This window comes from Eptatretus burgeri, chromosome 3, assembly GCF_056783735.1.
Source record: "Eptatretus burgeri isolate ZD-2024b chromosome 3, Ebu_testis_v1, whole genome shotgun sequence".
NCBI classification, from domain to species: Eukaryota; Metazoa; Chordata; class Myxini; order Myxiniformes; family Myxinidae; genus Eptatretus; species Eptatretus burgeri.
This window is the reverse complement of record NC_140963.1, coordinates 137,806,543-137,829,042: the sequence shown is the minus strand read 5'-3', so window position 1 is coordinate 137,829,042 and position 22,500 is coordinate 137,806,543. Positions and strand designations below refer to the sequence as shown.

The 22,500-nt window shown below is 44.0% G+C and overlaps 1 protein-coding gene across 7 annotated transcripts in view; it reads left to right on the top strand.

The window, feature by feature from the left end:
- Positions 1 to 22,500, top strand: part of LOC147031094 (rho guanine nucleotide exchange factor 11-like) — a 193,948-nt gene that overhangs the window by 93,911 nt on the left and 77,537 nt on the right. For all 7 annotated transcript variants that reach the window (XM_085875811.1, XM_085875809.1, XM_085875813.1 and 4 more), the window contains 5 exons: positions 10,119 to 10,269; positions 10,483 to 10,667; positions 10,782 to 10,922; positions 11,174 to 11,253; positions 11,417 to 11,539. In XM_085875811.1, coding sequence (XP_085731937.1) covers positions 10,119 to 10,269; positions 10,483 to 10,667; positions 10,782 to 10,922; positions 11,174 to 11,253; positions 11,417 to 11,539 — 680 coding nt within the window. The remainder of the gene's footprint in view (positions 1 to 10,118; positions 10,270 to 10,482; positions 10,668 to 10,781; positions 10,923 to 11,173; positions 11,254 to 11,416; positions 11,540 to 22,500) is intronic.

The window sequence follows — 22,500 nt, the reverse complement described above, 5'->3', positions numbered from 1 at the left end:
AGGTAGTGAGATGTTGGCGGTTGTGGTGGAGGTGGTGAGGAGATGATTGTTTGTTTGCCAAAATAAAGATAGCAAAATAATAACGACTAACTCAAAGATGCACAGCCCGGTTGCACGAATAAATCCCGTTAGACATCGGTGGGGAAATCTATCTGGACACACTTATCGACATAACTGATCTTCGGGGAACCTGAATGGTGATCTGTGAATTTCCACACCCGTAACACTATGTATGTATGTTTATGTATATCTCTATCATAATACCAAGCTTGCACACTAAAAACTCGACTCGCCATCACACGATCCCTATGAAATTGCTGTGACACTTAGCGGACATGCCGACAATGTCTGGGAAGTCTTGGCGTTCCATAGGACCACTTGCATTTTGTCATTCCCCGTGTACGGCCTGTCGTCTGCTACCAGCTATGTTGTACTGCTATCCCGTGCATGTGCATGGGTATCGCTAGTATATGTGTATATATATGTATATATATATATATATATATATATATATATATATATATATATATATATATATATATATGTATATATATATGTATATATATATATATATATATATATATATATATATATATATATATATATATATATATATATATATATATATATATATATATATATATATATATATATATATATATATATATATGTATATGTATATGTATATATATATATATATATATATATATATATATATATATATATATATATATATATATATATATATATATATATATATATATATGTATATGTATATGTATATGTATATGTATATATATATATATATATATATGTATATATATATATATATATATATATATATATATATATATATATATATATATATATATATATATGTACCAAACTTGGTTTGGTTGCATTTTTACGACCTTTGCAACTTTGGCCGAAAATATCTCGAACAAAAAATACTACCCCTCCAGTTTTTTGATATGTTATAGTAGACAGTATGATCTTTTTCATGCAAGGTCACGAGGTCTTCAAGGTCAAGGACAAGGTCAAATGTCAGGTCAACAAATAATCCACCCCTAACTTAACTAGATCGACGAACCGATGCTGGATTTGCATTCTACCGACAATTACCTTTCCAAAGACACCAACATAATCGAGACAGGGCAAGGGGTTGCTGAGATATGAGGATTTGAATTTTGGTGGAAACTCGACATTAGCCGAAAAGGTCAAAAGTTCTCAAGGTCATATCTCGTCAACCCCTATTCCGATTTAGCTCAAATTTTGTATGTGAACATAGACTATCATATGTAACATACATGCAAAAAAATTAGCCAAATCTGAGGGGGTCGGGTTACAACCTTGGGTGAACTGAGGTAGAATGACCCCTTGGCACACCACCACTGTACGAACAATAAAACATGCATCCTACACCTCCCGACACACATGTAACGTCCATTTTACCACACAACCTAGCTAAACATTTATTTAATGGGGGATCTGAGCTAATCCTATATTTAGTAGTCCAATAATGGCTATTTCCATAACTATATATATATATATATATATATATATATATATATATATATATATATATATATATATATATATATATATATATATATATATGTTTATGTGTGTATGTATATACATGTCTATTTTTCATATATATATATATATATATATATATATATATATATATATATATATATATATATATATATATATATATATATATATATATATGTTTATGTGTGTATGTATATACATGTCTATTTTTCATATATATATATATATATATATATATATATATATATATATATATATATATATATATATATATATATATATATATATATACATATATATATATATATATATATATATATAAATATATATACGAAGTTCTTCGAAAAAGTAACGGGACTGATCCTGCTGTGTGCTCCACTTACACAACTTGAATGAACGGGTTGCGTCACAGTCTTTCGCAACATTCCAGCAATATATATGATTGGTGATGGTTGACTGCACTCAGTGTGATTTTTTACAGGTCTTGCTTTACACGTTGTCCAGTCTGATATATATATATATTTATGTGTCTATTTTTCATATATATATATATATATATATATTTATGTGTCTATTTTTCATATATATATATATATATATATATATATATATATATATATATATATATATATATATATATATATATATATATATATATATATATATATATATATATATATATATATATATACACACACGTATACAGTCCTGTGCCACTTTACGACGTGAATACGTTCTGCGAAATGCGTCATTAAGGCCTAAGTCACATTTGCTCTACGGCGAGGATACGGCAGCCGTACGCCCTCTGAATTGACAGAAACGTGCGGCGGCCGCAGAGTTTCTGCGGTGGCCTCAGGGTGGCCCTACGCCGTTTGGCTATCTTTTATAGGCCGTAGGGGTCACCGTGGAATTATAGCGCGGTGTTATAACTTTTTTCATTTCTACGTTCGCCGTAGCAATTCGACAAGCCGAAACAAAAGAACTGGTTAAAAAAAACCCACTCGTTACCGTCCGTCTGGCCCCACGTTCGCCTTAGGGCCCCCCTGCGGTCGCCTTGCGGGCACCTTGCGTCTGCTTTGAAAATTCTATGGCTGCCGCAGACGCGCCCTAAGGTCACCGTGCGACATCAAATCAAAGACCGTACGGCACCCCCACGTTTTCGGTCTCCACAATTTATAAATACGCCGTGCAGCTACCCGAAAAATAAAAACATATGTGACTGCTACATTGTGTGACCGTGGAAATACTGTGGCCGCCCTATAATTGCTAGTGGCCGTAGATTTTGTGGACCCCATGGCCACCGTGGCAAATGTGACTTAGGCCTAAGCGATGTCGTCATTGTGCGAACATCATTGAGTGTACCTTGCACAAACCTAGATGTTGTAGCCTACTACACACCTCAGCTGTATGGTATAGCCTATTGCTCCTCGGCTGCAAACCTGTACAGCATGTTACTGTACTGAATGCTGTCGGCATTTGTAACACACATCCAAGATGGACAGAAAGTACGTTAATTTTAACTTTGTGCTGTTCATGACGGCCATGTGTTTTGTTAGCGGCTGCTTACAATCTCCTCCCACATCGATTATAGAAAGGTGAGTGAATAGCGTTTGGATTTTATAAATAATCATTGCATCGATATAATTTACAAATGAAGAAACGAGCACCTGTCACTTGTGTGATATATTTTCGGAACAGTGCGAATGTTTTAACAACATAAAAGCTTTACCAAATATTAATTTGTGTTTTAATCTCGACTGAAACAACAACGGTTTATTCACAGAATTCTTTCATGCAAAGTTAATTTACTTGCAAGATGGTGAACGTGCAAAAAATGGGTCAAATATGGCAAAAATAGGGGTGTTTTCGGATGTTCGGTCAACATTTGGTCAGTTTGAACCCTGATTTTCTTGAATCCCGATTTAGCACGACCCCGCTTTTTTCACGATGACATTTTATGGACCTCAACAATCGCGTTATAACGGGGCCACACTGTAGTTTATTATCAATATCAAGTATTATGTACTGTACATAATTGTATGTGCAACACTGTACTTTTATATGACTGGCAGCGCTACTATGGCTACAACATCACTCTGCCATCGGAATTTTTCAGCTCCATTATAATCTTATGGGACCACCGGTCTTATATGCGGTCCGTCGTCGACCGAACTGTCGTAATGTGGCGCATGACTGTATATATATATTTACATATATATATATATATATATATATATATATATATATATATATATATATATATATATATATATTTATATATATATATATATATATATATATATATATATATATATATATATATATATATATATATATACAGCAATGCCAACCCTCCCGATTTCATCGGGAGGCTTCCGAAAATTCACCCAAACTCCCGCCCTTACGATCACTATCCTTATCCTCCCGAAATTTTGATATTTTTGCACTGTTCACTAATCAGAATGTACTAGTATGAGAGTTGAATGAAAAGCATCGTCTGCTACGTATAGCATGTGGTAACTCCATAACGTTCGCTGCTAGCAAATTGTACGTAAAAAAATGCAAATTCAAATGAGGAGCAGCGAAACATTGGGTCTGGATCTCGCTTATGCGATCATGCACTGAGATTTAGTGCATGCGGTATGTGTGCAATACAGTGCATGCGGTATGTGTGCACAGTGTATATGCATGCGATACGCTCACTGCATGCAGCTGGGCCCGTACCAGCCCGGCGGTCGCGACCACCGTGCGGTGTTTAACAGCCGCTAGAGTTCTACGAGTCGCGCTGCAGCTGTGGAACATCGACTTCGAAGTTACCGATGCTTCAAGCCCTCGATGTTGATTACGAAATGGCAGAAAAGAAGCTTACGAAGACCAAGAAATGGTCTCAGAAGTACAAGACCGAATACAGTCTCCAATACCCGTGTATTCGAAAGTCTGAAAGAGGAATTCATCATGCGTATTGTACAGTATGCAGCGTTGATATTTCAGTTGAGCACGGAGGTCGCGATGATATTCGGAAGCACGTTGGAAGCAAACGGCACACAGACATTGCAAAGGAGAGATCTTCGAGCACGAGTACCGGTACACTTCTGAATTATTTCACCAAACAAGGGACAAGCGAGGAAGAGGATGTTACCCGAGCGGAACTTCTCTTTAGTGGATTTATTGTGGAACATAACTTGCCCATATCAGTCTCAGATCATGCTGGACCTCTATTTCAAAAGATGTTTCCAGATTCAAAAGTTGCTTCAAAGTATGGATGTGCAAGAACAAAAACTTGCAAGATGTGCAAGATGTGCAAGAACAAAAAAAAAAAAAAAACAAGAACAAAAAGCAAGAAAAAAAAAAAAAAAAAAAAAAGAACAAAAAAAAAAGAACAAGAACAAAGAAGAAAAAAAGAACACTGGTCAACAATTTTTTACTTTCTGAATGTTGTCTATATTTCTACAAGTGAATTAGGGTATTCTGGCACTGCTGAATCAGGAAATGGCATCCGTTTCTCTCCATCAGGTCAGGTTTTTGTGCTAAGTTGATTTGAAAAAATCAGATCTTGTGACAAAATCAATTACATTTTTGTGGCATTATCAGCTGATTTTTGTCAACACATATCATCCTAAACATGTTTTTAAGAAAAAAAAATGTTTTGCCAACAACATTTATTGATTACATGATAGAAACATCGATTACTGTCATCTGAATGGTGGGCATTGATAAAGGTAAGTACAAGTAAATTGCATGTTGCGTCACCACTGTTCAAACTTCAGGGCTTGAACTTCCGTTTCTTCGAACTCCTGGAATGTTCAGCGGCAGGGAGGTCTCTCTTCAGATTCCAACAGTAGTCAGCCATCATGACTGCGTCCCAGCGACCCTGATACCTGGTCTCCATCTCCTTCATGTCCTGATGGAATCTCTCCCCCTGCTCGTCACTCATTGAACCCAGGTTCTCAGGAAACCGGTTCATATGTGAAAATAGGTAGTGCATCTTGATGCTCATGTTGCAGCCCAGGTTTCTGAAAGCAATCAGCATGTTGTTGACAAGTTCTGCATAGTTTCTGGCCTTATTGTTGCCAAGAAAGTTCTTCACTACCGAAACAAATGTCTTCCACGCTTCCAGTTCCACTTCGTTCATTGAGTTTTTGAACTCTGAATCTCTGATGAGCTGACGGATCTGAGAACCATCAAAGATGCCAGCTTTCAACTTCTCCACGGTCAATCCTGGAAAAGCCTGGCACAAGTAAGTGAAGCAGTCACCATCTTTGTCCAGAGCCTTGGTGAACTGCTTGATTAAGCCGAGCTTGATGTGCAGCGGTGGGAAGAGTATTCTGTCTCTGTCCACCAGAGGGTCGTTGATGACGTTCCTTTCTTTGCATGGCACCAATTCCTCCCGCACAGGCCAGTCCTTCTTCGTGTAATGCTGAGCACGGTCCCTACTATCCCACATGCACAGAAAACATGGGTACTTGGTGAAGCCAGACTGTTGTCCCAACAAAAAGTTCACCATCTTCAGGTCAACACAAATAAACCACTTATGCTGATCATAACCAATTTTCTCCAGCACGTACTTCACCGCTTCATACTTCTCCTTCAGTGTAGTCGAGTGAGCGATGGGTACAGAGGCAAACTGGTTGCCGTTGTGTAGCAGAACACATTTCAGTGATCGCTTGCTGCTGTCAATGAACAGTCTCCAATTTTGGGTTCGTACTGTGGCACTCCAAGCTTGAGCAGAAGCGCATGTCATAAATTGGCGCATGTAGGTATTGTACATTCTTCAGAGTTCGTTATTTCAAGAAATACAACTTTTTTGTATCACATTATTACAAAATCTGCCCCATTAACTTTAGTTTTGATCCACGAACTTTATGCTTTGCCTCACCAATTTTTGGAAGATTTTGAGGTTTTTTGACTTCAAACTGATCCCTTTTCGACATAATCACCTAGAACTTTCGTACCTGAATACTTCTTGTCATTAAAATAATTATTTCCAATCAAAACAATTATTTGACATGACATTTTACCCCCACCAACTTCTTCTAAAATGCTCCACACATGCGTACATGTGAACAAAAATGTAAAAAACGACATGTGGCCACATCTCAAAAACTTGACCTGATTGAACAAAACTAATGTGAGTTTTGGATTCAGCGCATCAGATTCGTCCTAAATCAGCTTAAAAAATGCAGACAACAAATTTGTTGTTGACCAGTGTAATTGGTGAGTTGTCAAATGTTACTGCTTCATCTATTGCCGATATTGCTAGACTAGCTCCATTTAGCCTAGCTACAGACGGTAGCAATGACAGTGGTGAGGCCCAGCTATATCCTGTCCTGATTTCGTACTATGACAACAGTGCTGGGATTGTGAAGCAAGGTTTGCTAAGTTTGCCTGCGTGCAAACAAGATTCCACTGGAGAAAACATTTTCAAACTGCTTGATCATGAGTTCAGTGACAGGAAAATTCCGTGGGGAAATTGTGTTTCCTTTTGTGCTGATAATGCCTCTGTCATGGTGGGCAAGCACAAAGGAGTCGCTGCTTATATCCACAAACAAAATCCAGAGTGCTACATCATGGGATGCCCTTGCCATATGATGCACAATACGGCCAAGAAGGCGGCTCAGGCCTTCCCCATTGAATTAGATGACTTTCTCATCGATATTTACTACTACTTGGACAAAAGTAGTAAACGCGTCAAAGGAGTGAAAGCACTGCAAGAACTCTGTGATGCCCCGACACACAAGATTCTGAAGCATGTCGCAACAAGGTGGCTGTCCCTTGGTCAGTGCCTAGACAGGCTGATTGAACAGTGGGAGCCACTTCGCCTCTTCTTCAAAGAAGAAGTACGAAGAAAAATGCAACCAACTGTAGCCAAGACTCTAACAACGAGCAAGAAGGACGGCACTGTATCTACTGCCAGTACTGGCACTGCAGGATCAAGCACTAGTGGAGCAGAATTCACCACTACCACTGCAGTATCTGCTGCGAAGAAGACAGCAGGGACAGCACCAAAACCAATGCTGAGAGCAGGTAGCATCACCGGCCCTTCATCACGTTCATCTACAAAGCAGATCCCTTCAGAGTCGAGAAAGACTGTGATAGTCCCATCTACAGGCAAAGAAGGACCCAAGTTAAGTTCTGCTTTTGCCAAATCACTTGATAGAAGCTCAGCAAAACCTTTGAATCAGAGGTCTTCTTCCTTGGCTGCACCTACCTCAAGCTCTCTCCTCAAACGTAAAATTGGATCTGGTACTACGAGTCTGACCTCTTCTGCTGGCAGTAAACGCAAGTGTGATCGCCCTGCGGCTAAGTGTACTACGAGTTCTACAACTAAAAGTGCATCTTCCTCAAACACTGTGCAGGAATCTAGAGAAAAACGTGTCAACAGGATGTTCTTGTCTCCACAAACAAAACTCTATTGTTTCTTCCTTCGATATGCTAACAAGCTTTTTGAGAAGGGGAATCTTCTGCTCCAAAGAGACGAACCCTGTATTCATCTCCTGCACGGAGAATTGAATGGTCTTCTGAAAGATATCTTCGTACGGTTTTTGAAACCATCGGTGTCATCGGTTGCTCTGGTAAATGTACCCTTCTCTGACAGAAATCATCAGAAGAATGATGAGGACCTCATGATTGGGAACGATGCCAAACTGTATATAAGGGAACAAAGGAGTCTCAAGAAATCCACCTTCACTCTGAGTGAGTCAGACATCCAAGGTTTCTTCAGTGCAGTTCGCTCATATTATGTGAAAGCCTGCAATTACATCTTCAAAACCTGGCCGCTAGATGATGAATTAGCCAAGCATGCTCAGGTGCTGGATGTTAAGCTACACCAAGAAGTGGGGTTTGACTGTGTGGAGTTTTTCATCAAGAAATTCCCCTGTCTGTTCAGTGGCGGTGATAGTGACATAGACAGTCTTGAGAGTGAATTCGCTCACTACCAGGCAGACGCCTCCATAGCTACAATTGCTACTGAGACAGTGAGAGTGGATGAGCAGTGGCATCGGATTTCACAGCTCACAGATCCCTGCACTGGTGCCAAGAAGTATCCTAATTTGAGCAAAGTGATGAAGGGAATCTTGGTCATTCCTCATTCGAACGCATCATGTGAGCGGGCACTCAGTCTTGTACAGAAGAATCATACTGAATTTCGTCCCAATTTGAGTGTCAAAACCCTGGAAGCTCTCTTAATTGAAAAACTAGCTCATAGCACCCCTTGCTACCAGAGAGAATACAGCAAAGACATAATCAGAAGGGCTAAAAGAGCCACACAGCTGTCACTCAGCAAAGCTGCCATGGAAAAAGCAAGCAGCAGTAGTACCAGCCAGTAAGGTAAGAAAAATATTGCTTCTTTTGTGCTTTTTGTTAATCTTTGATTGTCCCCTAACTTACTAATATTAACATACATGTAACATTAAAAAGTGCACAATTTTCCCCTTTTTTTGTTCAAAAAGTGGGAATTCTTAACATGTTAAATGCTCCAAAATAGGGCTCAGAGGGCACTAGAGAGCGTCTCGAACCCCAGAGCTTCCAGGTCCCTAAGGCGGGCCCTGGACCCCGCCGCAAGGGTCGAGCGCTCCGCGCTCGAGATGTGCGCTTCGCGCACATTATTTGGTGTCGGTTGAAAATCCTCCCTAATTCTGATTTCCAAAAGTTGGCATCTCTGTATATATATGTGTGTATAGATTGAAGTTTTGTTTGAGCAATCGTGTTTGGTCGTTAAGTTATCAGGTTTTTATTTTTCGATTACAACTAGCAGATTACCCACCGTTCGTGTGCTTGCAATTTGTGCATTACTTGCTGAAAACTATGTTGTCTGGATATAATATGTAGAAAATATCATGTAATCTGGTTTGCTCGTGGGACCTCTAATGAAGGGGTCTCAATTCTAATTTGGCTCATTGGATGCGTAATATGAACTTCCCGTCCTATCTGTCGATGGTTTTGTCTCAGAGTGCTTACTGGACAAAGAAATGGGACTGGTCCCTCACAATAGAGAAATAACCCAAATTATCACACCGATGAGAAATCCAGAAAAAAAAAATTTTTTCAAAATAATTTTCATCATGAAAAAACCTGTTGGGACCCCCTGAGTGTACCCTGAATATTTGTTGTCAGTTGACCCATTTTCCTCATGGTAGTTGCTGGACATACAGATATACGTACGTACATACACCGCTCTCTTTATGTTCAGTTTGAGATAACTCGATAAATTTCAAGTATTGTTGGTATTTTACTTTGTCATTGTTTTATTGTGATGAGAATGACTACATCCCCCCCCCCCCGCCAAACCCTCACCCTCTATTTGTTCCTTTACTGTACATATTTATCTCACACACTTATTAGTTTTAATGTTTTTTTGCTTTTTCAATTATCTACATTTCCTTCACAGTTTATTGTAACTTTTTTTTGTGTCGGGTGTCATACTTCTGCTGGTCACCTCTTTCGAAACAACCCTTCAGGTTTCCTTTATGTGTACTCAAACAATCATCAGGTGCTAACAATGATGATGTAGTATTTGCCTTAATCTCACTCACTTTGCCTGACTATCCTTTTTTCCACATTAGGACGAGAAGGATTACCAGCAATGGGCGGGCGACGCCAGTCAGACCATCTTGTGTCCCCAGTGGAAACGAGGGGACAGAAGCGGTCCCGGCTCTCACTGGAAAACACGTCGACTGAAGTTCAAGCTGATGAGGATGCTGGTGATTCGGACAGGTCAGCCCAGCTGCCCTGTCTCTTGTGTGGGCTTGGCAAACACGGCACAAAGCTGATTATAGTTTGCAAGTTTTTTTAATGGCTTCCATTGGCTCTCAGTTACACAAAAACGATTCTGTGATATATTCAAGAACAACCCTTTTTGCTATTTGCCACACTTGCCAGCATTACCTCTTTCTCCATCTCTCTCCACATGTGGCCTCTATCGCCCAGCATTGCGAGCCAAACGGTATCGGAGGTTGAGAATCCAAGCCGCCAGTCCTTGGTCTCTGTGCAATCGGAGGACGACCATGAGTCAGAGCAGGAGCTTGAGGCACCAAACTGGCAAAACTCCGTCGATCAGGAATTGCTCAAAAAGCTTAATCCCCGTGAGATCAAGCGGCAGGAAGTGATAAATGGTGGGTATTTGGCTTGTAGCCAGGTTACCAAGTTTTATTGTGCTTTTGTTGACATGCAAATGTTTGAGTTTCTGCATCTTGTGTTCAGGACAGGAACCTTGCACTCTCTTGCAGAGCTATTCCAAACTGAGAAGAAGCACTTGCAGAACCTGAAGGTCCTCCAGGATGTGTTCTATGCTCGCTTGCAGCCTGTTCTCAACCCTTTTGAGTTGCGGCAAATATTCATGAACCTCGACCAAATTGTTCCCATACACGGTGAATTGCTGCTTGCGCAAGAGTAATCTCTTATTTAAACGGAGTGGTGCCAGCCAGTCATTTTGGCCAGGAATTGAGTGAAGGTTAAAGCTTGTGATGCAGTTTGGCTGAAGCTAATGTTGTTTTGTGGAACAACCATATGAAGGTTCTGAACATTTTATTTTGAATTTATTACTTGTGTTTACATGAATTTATGTACTGTATTTATTCTTATGTATCCTCCTCCCCAACCCCCGCCCTCCTCGGTGCAGAAACTTTCAATGAGTCCATGAAGAAGATCCGTGAAAAAAACCAAGTGGTTCATGAGATTGGGAAGGTCGTGCTAGATTATGTAAGCAGATCGTTGCTTCTCACAAATAATTAGTCCAAACTCGCCACCCCGTGCAGGCACTCGCCACTTTACGTTAGACACATTAACATTGATGCTCATGACCAGTGATTGCCCACACACTGGAGCTCTTGTGCATGATTTCCTTGTCCGTTCCTGTGTGAAGTTTGCTGGCGAAGAAGGACAAATGCTGACCAGGGGAGCATCCGAGTTCTGCAGCATGCAGTCGATGGCTTTGGAGACGGTTCGTGCCAAGCAGAAGGAGTCTCGCTTCCAGCAGCTCATGGCTGTATGTAACGCATGACACCGGTGATTGATATATTGTGAAAGGGCCATTGGATGTTTCTGGGACCGGACCTGAGAGAATGCGTAATTTATGTGGTTAAATCATGATGTCCTTATCCATTTGAGAACAAAAACGGAACCTTTTCGAAGGTAGATCATGAATATTTTTCATAGTTTTACATGATTAGCTTGAATGTTATGTCATGAATATTTCATCTTACTTTGTTGTTCATTCAACTTGCATAATCGGTTTCCTTTTAGAACTTTTTGTTCATCTATCTATCCCAATAAATGTCAATGTGTGTTAGTGTGTCAGTAAGTCTCCTCCCATAGTTCCAAAACCAGGAAACCGAGCAGCCTGAATCTTTGCATGCCTACTAAGAAAACACCAAGGAAGTGCATGACTGAAAATTGGGTGTTTGGGTTAATTAATACACCCCTTTTGAAGATAATTAACGGCCTTATTTATTTATATCGATTATCAGGCGCATCCTCGGTCACCACTCTATATGGGGTCTAAAGGTGTGTCCCAGATAACCTCACTGGGGTCTGAAGCCGCCACGTTTTTTGGCCTGCTCAACCATACCTTCACTTGGAGCAGGTTGCAACGATTGCTTACCGATAAAATGTTTTTGTTTTTTTTTAATTTTCCTCACTCATATTATCGGATGCCTGTTCATCATAGCTACGAATCGCTGTTTACATCGCTTTTGTTGGTGCTATAGTTTTCAAATTAGGACATTGCAGGGAGGGAATTCATGCATTATATGATACGATTTTTAATTATCTGCTCTCACAGACTAATTAAAGTATATCATCGAAATATTATTTCGGTTTTGAGGATTGGATATCGTCCGGACTAAAGTGTCGAAATCTGTTGTGAAATCTGATAATTTAAAGAAATAACTAATCTTATAACTAAGCCGATATACCTATTTACTTAAAGCAAGCAAGGCTATGTTCCCTCCTTCTCCACACAGTCATGGGCAAAAATATTGGCACCTGAGCAATTTTTTTCAAATAAGTCACTTTTCTCTAAAAAGTTGAAAATGACAAAAGTATTTGGTCTCCACAATTCCTTATTTCACTGTTCATATTACAGAAACTTTGTTTTTGATTCAGAACTTAATATATCCTTTTAAATCAAAAAATAAAAAGAAATGACATTGATAAAATTATTGACACCCGAGACTTGATATTTGGTATCACAACCTTTGGACAAAATACCTGCAGTCAAGCACTTCCTTATAGCCATGAATGAGTTTCCCACACCTCTCTACTGGCAGGTTGGCCCACTCTTTTTGTGCAAACTGCTCCAGTTCTCTCAGATTTGAAGAGTGCCTTCTCCCAACTGCTTTTTTCAGATCTCCCCACAGGTGTTCAATGGGATTTAGATCTGGTCTCATTGCTGGCCACTTTAGAACAGTCCAGCGTTTTGTCTTGAACCATTACTGGGTTCTTTTGAAGTATGCTTGGGGTCATTGTCCTGCTGCAAGACCCATGACCTTTGACGGAGACCCAGCTTTCTGACACTGGGTTGAACATTGTGCTCCAAAATTCCTTGGTAATCTCCTGATTTCATGATGCCGTGCACACATTCAAGGCACCCAGTGCCAGAGGCAGCACAGCAACCCCAAAACATCACTGAACCTCCTCAATGTTTGATTGTAGGAAAGGTGTACTTTTCTTTGAAGGCTTCATTTTGTTTTCTGCAAACATAGCGATGATGTGCTTTACCAAAAAGCTCTAATTTGGTCTCATCTGTCCACAGGACATTCTCGCAGAAGGATTGTAGCTCCTTCAGGTGTGTTTTGGCAAACTCTCGTCAGACTTTCTCATGTCACTCTCTCAGCAGTGGAGTCCTCCTAGGTCTCTAAACATAGAACCCCCTTTCATTGAGTTGGCGACGGATGGTTCTCGTTGAAACTGTCGTACCTTGTGTTTGAAGGTCAGCTTGAATCTGTTTGGCAGTTGCTCGAGGTGCTTTCTCCACCATTCGAACAATCCTTCGCTGCAATGTTTGATCAAGTTTTCTCTTGCGGCCACGTCCAGGCAGTTTAGCTCTAGTGACATGAGCCTTAAACTTCCTGATTAATGTTGTGTGCGGTGGATACAGGAACATCAAGGTCTCTGGAGATGGACTTGTTGCCTTGAGATTGTCCATGCTTGGCTTCAATCTTGTGTCTGACCTCCTCAGACAATTATCTGGTTTTCTTTGTTTTCTCCATGCACATTGTGGTACACACAGTGACACAAATCAGCAGAATGACTCCTTTTCGCGATTCAAACTGGTTGAATGAGTGATTTTTATATTGCAGGCACCTGCATCCCACCACAGGTGAGTTCAATTCCAAAGTAAAGGATAATCACCTGCTTGAAATTTAATTATTTCTAACAACTTCTGAAAGGTGCCAATATTATTGTATGGGCAATTTTAGGATTTGTGTGTGGAATAAGCTAATATTTAGTAACTTCTTTCAGCTTTCTTTCTTTTGTTCCACTGCAAACCAAAGAAATACATCTGTAGACACCAAACCATTTTTTAATTTCAACAATTTTCTGGAAGTAATGGTGCATTATTTGAAAAAAGTGCAAGGGTGCCAATATTTTTGGCCATGACTGAACATGCACAAGAAAATGTGAAATTTACAAAGCATCAAACTTATCTTTTTCTCCTGTTTGGAGAATTATATTAAGTGAACAAAAATTTTCGGAATGTGCCAAAATTAACAAGCTTCATTGAGCTATATGATTTAATGCATTCACTGCTAGACCTCATGCCCTGTCCCCCAGATGGACTGCCTATCCATAGTGTCTGCCAGATCAGTGCCTATTTTTTGAGGTTTCGTGAGGTGCTCTACAGGGAATCAAAGCAAATCTGGTGAAGAATGGATGTTTTAAGAAAAGTTTTTTTTTTTAGCTTTTTTTTGTTTTGCTCCACTGCAAACCAAATAAATACATTTGTGGAATCCGAAAGATTTGCGCGAATCCCAAACAGACGTACCACGTGATGTGAACACAGATGAGCAGGCAACATGGCGGATTTTCTGTAATGCTTATTTCACGGGCGATTGAACTTTGCGATGGCTTTGGCGTTGTTCTGCAATAAGCCTCAACTCTTTTGTGGATAAAGTAATTATTTGAACAAATTCATTTTACTTCATTAACTGCTGCGTGCGCAGTGAAGACTGGCTTTAAAGTTAAAGGGATCCAATGTTAAAAGTTAAAGAGACCCGGCGTGGTCTCCTTCCCTCAGGACGCGAACTCCCTCAGGATCTGGACTCGGAACTCAGCCCTCAGTGCCGTCTTGCTCTGCACCATTCTCTTCTCTTCTCTTCTCTTCTCTTCTCTTCTGTACTGCACATGAACTCTCCACAAATTACTCAGTCATGGGTTTTTATTGTCCCTGGACTGTCTCTCCTTTCACGTCCGCTTTCTTTCGGCATCCAACCCCAATTGGCTGTGGTGCGCTACGATCAAGCCACTGGGATTCGTCCGCTGCAGGATTACGACAGTTGCAGCGCTGGAATGGCGATTATTTGGTTGAAGCACTGGTGAAGTGAAGTGGTTTGGAAATGAAGCATGAGAATGGAGGTTCGAGTACGGGTGTTGGAACATGAGGGTTTGACGAGAGGTGCTTGAGAGTGAGGGTTTTGAAATGAGGAAGAGAACATTGGGGAAGTAGGTCATGTGGACGTGGATCGGTTCGTTCAGTTTCGTTGTGCAGATCACCAATCTAAACGAAATTCACCCTGTACATTCATGAGAACACACCATTGGAATTCCTACTTGTTTCCATATGCACAAGTTGACACACCGACAGTTATTACCATTTGAAATTACCACTGTGAAGTGGGCGTGGCATGCTTGTAATCGCGGAGGAAACTACCAGCAAACAATGAATCAAGATGGCGGCACCCATGGTTGTCTGGTGATTTCGAGTGATTTTTTTGGTCTTTCAACAACCAAATATGCGTTGTTTCACACTTGGGCGGGGAGGATGATGAGAAAGTGATGCAATTCACGGATAAGAGCTGGCGTAAGGTATGTGAGTGTGCGAAGGCTTGGTGCGATGCCACAGATAGTGAAACTATCAACAAATGCCGTTTGCTGGCTGATCAAATGATGAAACTGCTGCCAATGACTGATCCTCCTGTGGATGCCGGCTGTCACCGGTTCTGCTATGCGTCGTTTTGTAACAAGGATCATATAAAACGCACTGAAGCCAGGAAAAGGAAATCAGAAGCCAGCACTACTGTAGTTTCTGCTACAGCCAGTGAGGTGGTGGGCGGACTAGAAGAAGAGGGGCACTCATACCACAAAATACGTAGAAAGTCCCTCAGAACCTCTGTAGAAGGGGTGGCTGGCAAATCAGCTGGTGTACTGCCAAGAATTTGTGTGATATGCCAGAAAAAAGACAAATTCATCTGTGTCAAAGGAAAATCTCAACGTGATCAGTTGTCCCTGGCAGAAACACAGGATGGAGGAAAGCTGAGGGAAACTGCTGAGCAGAGGAGAGATGAACGTGCTGTGAGAATAATGACAACTATAAAGGATAAAGACTGTGTGGCGCTGGCAGTTTATCACCATAAATGTTATGAGTATGAATGACACATAGCACAGACAGAGTGAAAGTATAGTCCAAACTCAGAAAGTGAACTATGACTCAACATTTGACATTTTCTGTGATAAAGTAATTCAGGTAAGACTCATTGATGGAAAGCAATTTATACATATGAAGAAGTTGTGCGAGATGTTCAATGACCTACTCAGAGTATGCGAAGGTCAGGATAAGGCCAACTACCAGGCAAGAACGGTACCCAGACATGATTTTCTATCGTCCAATAAAATGTCTGAGAGCGAAGTGGTGTACATGAAGGACATTGATATTTGTTCCATTGCTCAGGCTGCTGTTGTAGACAGGAGCGCTACAACAGAAACAGAGTCAACTACAGAGGATGAAGCCAGCCAGGGTCCACAGCAGGGTGACTCGGACCTCAATTTACATGTTCTATACTCGGGAGCACTCATGGTGAGATATGACCTGAACAAACACCAAAGTGTGGACATTACATGGCCCTACTTGGAAATGGTGGAGCTAGCACAAGAGCTTATACGGGCAACTCGTACTTCGAACTGGCCGAAACACTTTGCAATCACGAGAGCGTCAATGCCCTGGTACTTTGCGTCCGATCACCTAAACTATGCAAGGTACTAACCCGTTTTCTGGCTGGAAATGGCCGGGCTAGAGCACTCCCAACCAGACACCTATCAAGCGTTCATGGACGGCAAATGGACTTCCCAACGGCATACTCGTTATGGATTTAGTAGTGTTGCGTGTGATCAGATCATAGAGCAGACTTTAAATAGGGACAGCAAGACCAGTGGAGGCATCATTGGTTACACTCAGAAAAGCACAGCTGTGAAGAAGTGGATCCTGTCCCAACCAGCACGTGCGGAAATCGCAAGGAAATGTGAGTGCATGGCGGGTATCCACAACGAGCCCCGAACGAGAAAGGATTTGGATGTGTCGAGCTCGAAGAAGAACGAAGCAGTGGTGGTACAAGTGATGGACACAATACTTCAAATGATTAACCCTTTCTCCGGCGCTCACCTTGAACTCGTCAATATTAGTTCAGGTGTCATTGCACCGTCAGCCACTTCCGCGGACTTGAGTGTGTCGTGCTTTGGCCACTTTGGCCACTTCAGCAACTGCTTCAGAGCAAGAAATACTGGAGTTCTAAGACAGTAATCTTCTTGTGGCGGTTCTACTTTTCATCAGGCTGAGTCGTGCAGTCTCTTTGTCTTTGATTTAATCCGTAAGAGCCAATGTAACTGTTTTTAACAGGCGCTGTAACTGCCTTTAATAGTCAATGTAACTACCTTTAATAGCCAGTGTGGCTGCCTTTTAAGCAAAAAATTGCCTTTGTCAACTCGAAGGCCTGTCTGGTCGGTCCAGACGTTTTCGGCCGGTAAAAATATGTAACTGCTTCAGTTTACGACCTTTAATTATAAACATCTTTAATAACAGTGAATAGGGCTCTGTATAAACATTGTATCATTTTAATACCTCACAAGAGTTTTCTTTGACGTACATATCAGTCTAACCTTGATTCTTCATTTCTGTGTCAAAATCGTGCTTTAATGTTCGGTGTTATCTTTAATTGCCAAAAATGACCAATTGTGTCACATCCTCGATGTGGAAACAAGTGGATTTGGACTCAGCATCTAAAATTCTTTAAGTATGCCAAATTTCATCCAGATTTGTGATCTGCACAACGAAAATCATTTTCTGAAGGTCATAGCTAGAGTGTATAGTACGAGGTGCAGTGGAACACGAGAAGCAAGCGTGCCAGCATCAACTCCGCTTTATTGCGCGTCCGGATGTACATTCCTGCCACCCCTAGCGGGCGAGGCATGATATACGAAAACCCAATCACGTGATACAGCACACTCCTCCCCTCGTAAAATGATGAAAGGACAATCATAACATGACCAACCGAAACCAATCAACACTCATAATCCTCCAAGTACCGCGGCCGCACCCTGACCCCCTCGGATGGGCAGCGCTGCCAGACAGCCCAGGCTCAGACGCCTCCCGGCTCGGTCGAGGTGACACCCTCGCCGGACTCGCGCCATCCGCAATAACAACCGCCCCCGGCCGACCAGCCTGCCCGACGTCCCCGGGTAGGACAGAATCAGGCGAAGACCCCCTGGGCGTCGGCACATCCGGGCCTGGCGATACAACGTCTGGCGCCGGCGACATTACAGGTGGGGGACCCACATCGTTCGGCCCGGGGGAGGGGTGGGGGGGTGACGCTGGACAGCGATCATGCATTTGGTCCACGTGCCGCTTCCACACTTTCCCACCATCAGTCCGCACCATGCAATTCGCCGGCCCCAGCACCACAGAGACCACAGCCGGCACCCATTTGGAACTGTGGAAATAATTGCGCACCATTACCCACTGTCCCACATCGAAGCCGCGCAGCCACGTCGGACGCGACACCGCCCCACTCCCCGACCCTCCAGGTCGCAGCAAATCCAGTCTGGACCGCAATGCCCATCCATAGAGACGAATGGCAGGCGAATCACCCGTGACAGGATGAATTGCATTCCTGTAATGGAGCAAAAAGACATCGACCACCGTCTGCACAGGTGCAACACCCCCCCCCCCCTGCGCAAAGCCCGTTTCAACATCTTAACAAACGACTCAGCTTGCCCATTCGTCTCAGGATGATACGGTGCGGACCTTAGATGTCGAATACCATTTTGGCGCATAAACTCATAATATACACCCGCGATGAACTGCGGACCGTTATCAGAGACCAGGATCTCCGGTAACCCTTTATTAGCAAAGATCGTCCACAGTTTCTCTCCTGTAATATTTGCTGATGTATGCTGCATTACTACAACCTCTGGCCATTTAGAGAGTGCATCGATCACAATCAAAAGCATTTTGCCATTAACCGGCCCCGGAAAATCTACATGGACCCTCTGCCAGGCTCTGCCTGGGGTAGGCCATAGTCCCGAGGCTCGACGCGGGTTATCAGCATCTGTTTGACACGTGGCGCAACGCTTAACCAACTGCCCAATGTCTTTGTCCAACCCCGGCCACCACAACAGGCTACGAGCAAGACTCTTGGTCTTCACGACGCCAAGGTGACTGACATGCAGTTTTTCCAAACACCGCTGCCTGAACTTCGGTGGAATCACCGTCCTCATTCCCCACATAACGCACCGTTGGACCAACGACAGCTCCGATGCGCGTGACGTGAAAGGTTGAAATGCCGGTGTCGAAGGCAGATCGCTTCAATTCCCCGTAGAAATCGCCTGGACGACACGGGCGAGCACCGGATCACGAGCAGATTTCACCGCTACCTGTCTGGCTGTGACCGGCCCGCTTTGGACCTGGCCCAGCGCGAACACATCGACCCGGTCGGCCAACTCAGACGCAGCTGGACCCTCCGCACACGGCATGCTTCTCGGTGCTTCGGAACTGAATATCACAATGACACCACCACTGTATTCGCGCGGCCGCTACCACCGGCACCCCGCATTCGGGTCTCAGGATGAATTGAAGTGGTTTGTGATCCGTCTGCAAAGTGAAATGCCGCCCCAGCAGGTATTGATGAAACATCCGCACACCGCAGACGAGGCTGAGAGCCTCGCGCTCGATCTGGGCATATCCCCGCTCTGCTGCGGACAGGGTCCGGGATGCAAAACAAACAGGCCGCTCGGAACCATCGTCCATCCTGTGGGAGAGAACTGCCCCGATGCCATATGCAGAGCTGTCGCATGCCAATAGGAGCGGACGCGCAGGCTCGTAGTGCACGAGGACCGTATCCTCTGTGAGCATCCGCTTGACGCGGTCGAACGACGCCTGGTGTGCAGGCCCCCAAGCCCAGCGCTCGTCCTTCCTGAGCAACCGTGTTAACGGCGCAAGTTGTGAGCTGAGCCCTCGCACGAACCTTTGGTAATACTGGGCCATACCAATGAACGAGCGCAGCTGCGTCTTGTCGGGAGGCGGTGGCATGTGTTGAATCGCTTCCACCTTCCGAGGACCTTTCAACAGCCCCTCCGGCGTGATGATGTGCCCGAGGTATTCCAAGCGCTGCTTGAAGAACGCGCACTTGTCCCTGTTCAAGCACAGGCCGCACACTTCTAGCTTCATCAGCACTTGGGCAATGTTCGCAAGGTGCTCGTCCGCCGTTTTCCCCGCAATGAGCACATCATCCAGGTAGGTCTGAGCGGGTAGGCCAATGCAAACCTGATCCATGGCTTTCTGCCACAAGGCTGGGGCCGAACCAATCCCAAAACAGAGTCGGGTATATCGATAGAGTCCTTGACACGTGTTGATTGTCAAAAGCTCGCTACTCCCGGGATCCATCGCCAGGTGAAAATATGCATCACGCAGGTCTAGCTTCATGAAGTATTGACTCCCTGCCAATCGCGCATATATTTCATTGATTGACGGCAGTGGATATTGCTCCACGCTGAGCCCCGGGTTAACCGTGGATTTGATGTCCCCGCACAATCGGACGTCTCCATTCCGTTTCAGCACCGTGACAACCGGGGTGGCCCAATCTGAGTACGACACCCGTTCGATCACTCCACAGGCCTCCAGCCTATCCAGTTTACCCTTGACCTTGTCCCGCAGGGCATACGGCACCAGATGTGGTTTACAAAAACGAGGAACCACCCCCTCCTTCAGGAAGAGTTTTGCCTCCATGCCCTTGAGTTTCCCAAGGTCGTCGCAAAACAAACCTTGATGTCTTTGAAGAATCTTCTCCAACTGATCTTCCCACCAGCTCGGCACGGGTTGCACAAGGTGAACTGCGGCCCAGTCTAGCCTGATGCGGGCCAGCCAATCTCGGTCGAGGAGAGACGGTCCCCTCCCCCGCACGACGTATACCCGAAGCGTGGCGACCTGGCCTTGGTACCGCACAGACACGTCTGCCATCCCGACTGGCGTTATCTTCTCGCGGGTGTACGTGAACAGTGTGAGGTTGGACCTGATAAGCTTCAGGCCGTTGAATCTACGCGCGGTCTGTTCGCCGATGATCGACACAGCCGCTCCCGTATCGACCTGGAACGTGATCGGCGTTTTGTTCACTTTGATTTCCACAGTCATCGGGTGCGCCGCCGCAGGGCCAATTGAAAACAGGCTCAACAACGGCCGCCGGTTCCGCCCCGGGTCGCCTCGCACATCGCCGTCCATGACCCTAACGGTGGCCGGCACCCCACGGCACACACGCTTCAGATGACCCACCTTGTGACAATTTAAACACACGGTGCCGTTATACGGGCACGCACGGCGCAGGTGTCGACCTCCGCATCCCAAACACGTCCGCGGGGTCACCTCGCCGCACATGCGGCCGCACGTGCGGCCGTGCGGCGACGTCCGCCCCGCACCGAAGATCGTGCGTGCGTCCCGGGGTGCTCGCGACCCCGCGTGGTCGGTGATGGCCCGAACATCTCCGCGAGTCTGCTCGACCGCTGTAGCCGCGCTGACCGCCGAGTCGAATGTAATGGCTTCACCCTTCAGCCGGAGAACCGCCGAAACAATCTTCGCATCTTGTAAACCAGCGATAAAACGATCTCTGAGCCGCGCTGAACGCTCCCCCGCCGTGAACTTGCAGGCCACGGAAGAATGCTTAATCCGCGCCATGAAATCAGCGACGCGTTCCTCTGCCCCTTTCGAGAGGCGATCGAACTGGTATCGAGCGAGTTGTAATGACTTCTCCGGCGCCATGTGTGCTTTCATCTTCTCCACAATGTCCCGAAACGACAGCCCGTCATCACGGGGCTTGTCCGGCGCCAACTAATCACTCAGTAGTCGATACTGCTCCGCCGAAAGCGAAGCGAGCAAGATCGACTTCTGTTTGCTCTCGTCGACCACATCATTCGCATGGAAATAGCATCCCAATTGTTCCGAAAACAATTCGAAGTCGTCTCCGACGAAAACGGGCACACGTCCGTTTTCAACCATCCTCGTCAGCCAACTAGAGTGTACGAGGTGCAGTGGGACACGAGAAGCAAGCGTGCCAGCATCAACTCCGCTTTATTGCGCATCCGGATGTACATTCCTGCCACCCCTAGTGGGCGAGGCATGATATACGAAAACCCAATCACGTGATACAGCACAATAGCGAGTACCTCCACATGGTCTAAAGGTTCTAACGACAATCACAGCATTTCCCTGTCCACTGATACGATGGCATGGGTAACCTAACGGAACAGAATCACTCTGGAAATATCTAAACTCCACGGTTCTTTTATGTGTTGAATGGAACTCTCCAAGGTATTTCCAAAACCGCAACAATGCAATCCATGTGGATTTTCTTCTCCCCATATCCTACAATTGTGATGATTAACTTTGCCTGAAATGTGAAATGTGGCCTCATCACAAAAAACGATGTTTGATAAAGAAATGTTCGCCTGATTATATCCATTCAGTTAACT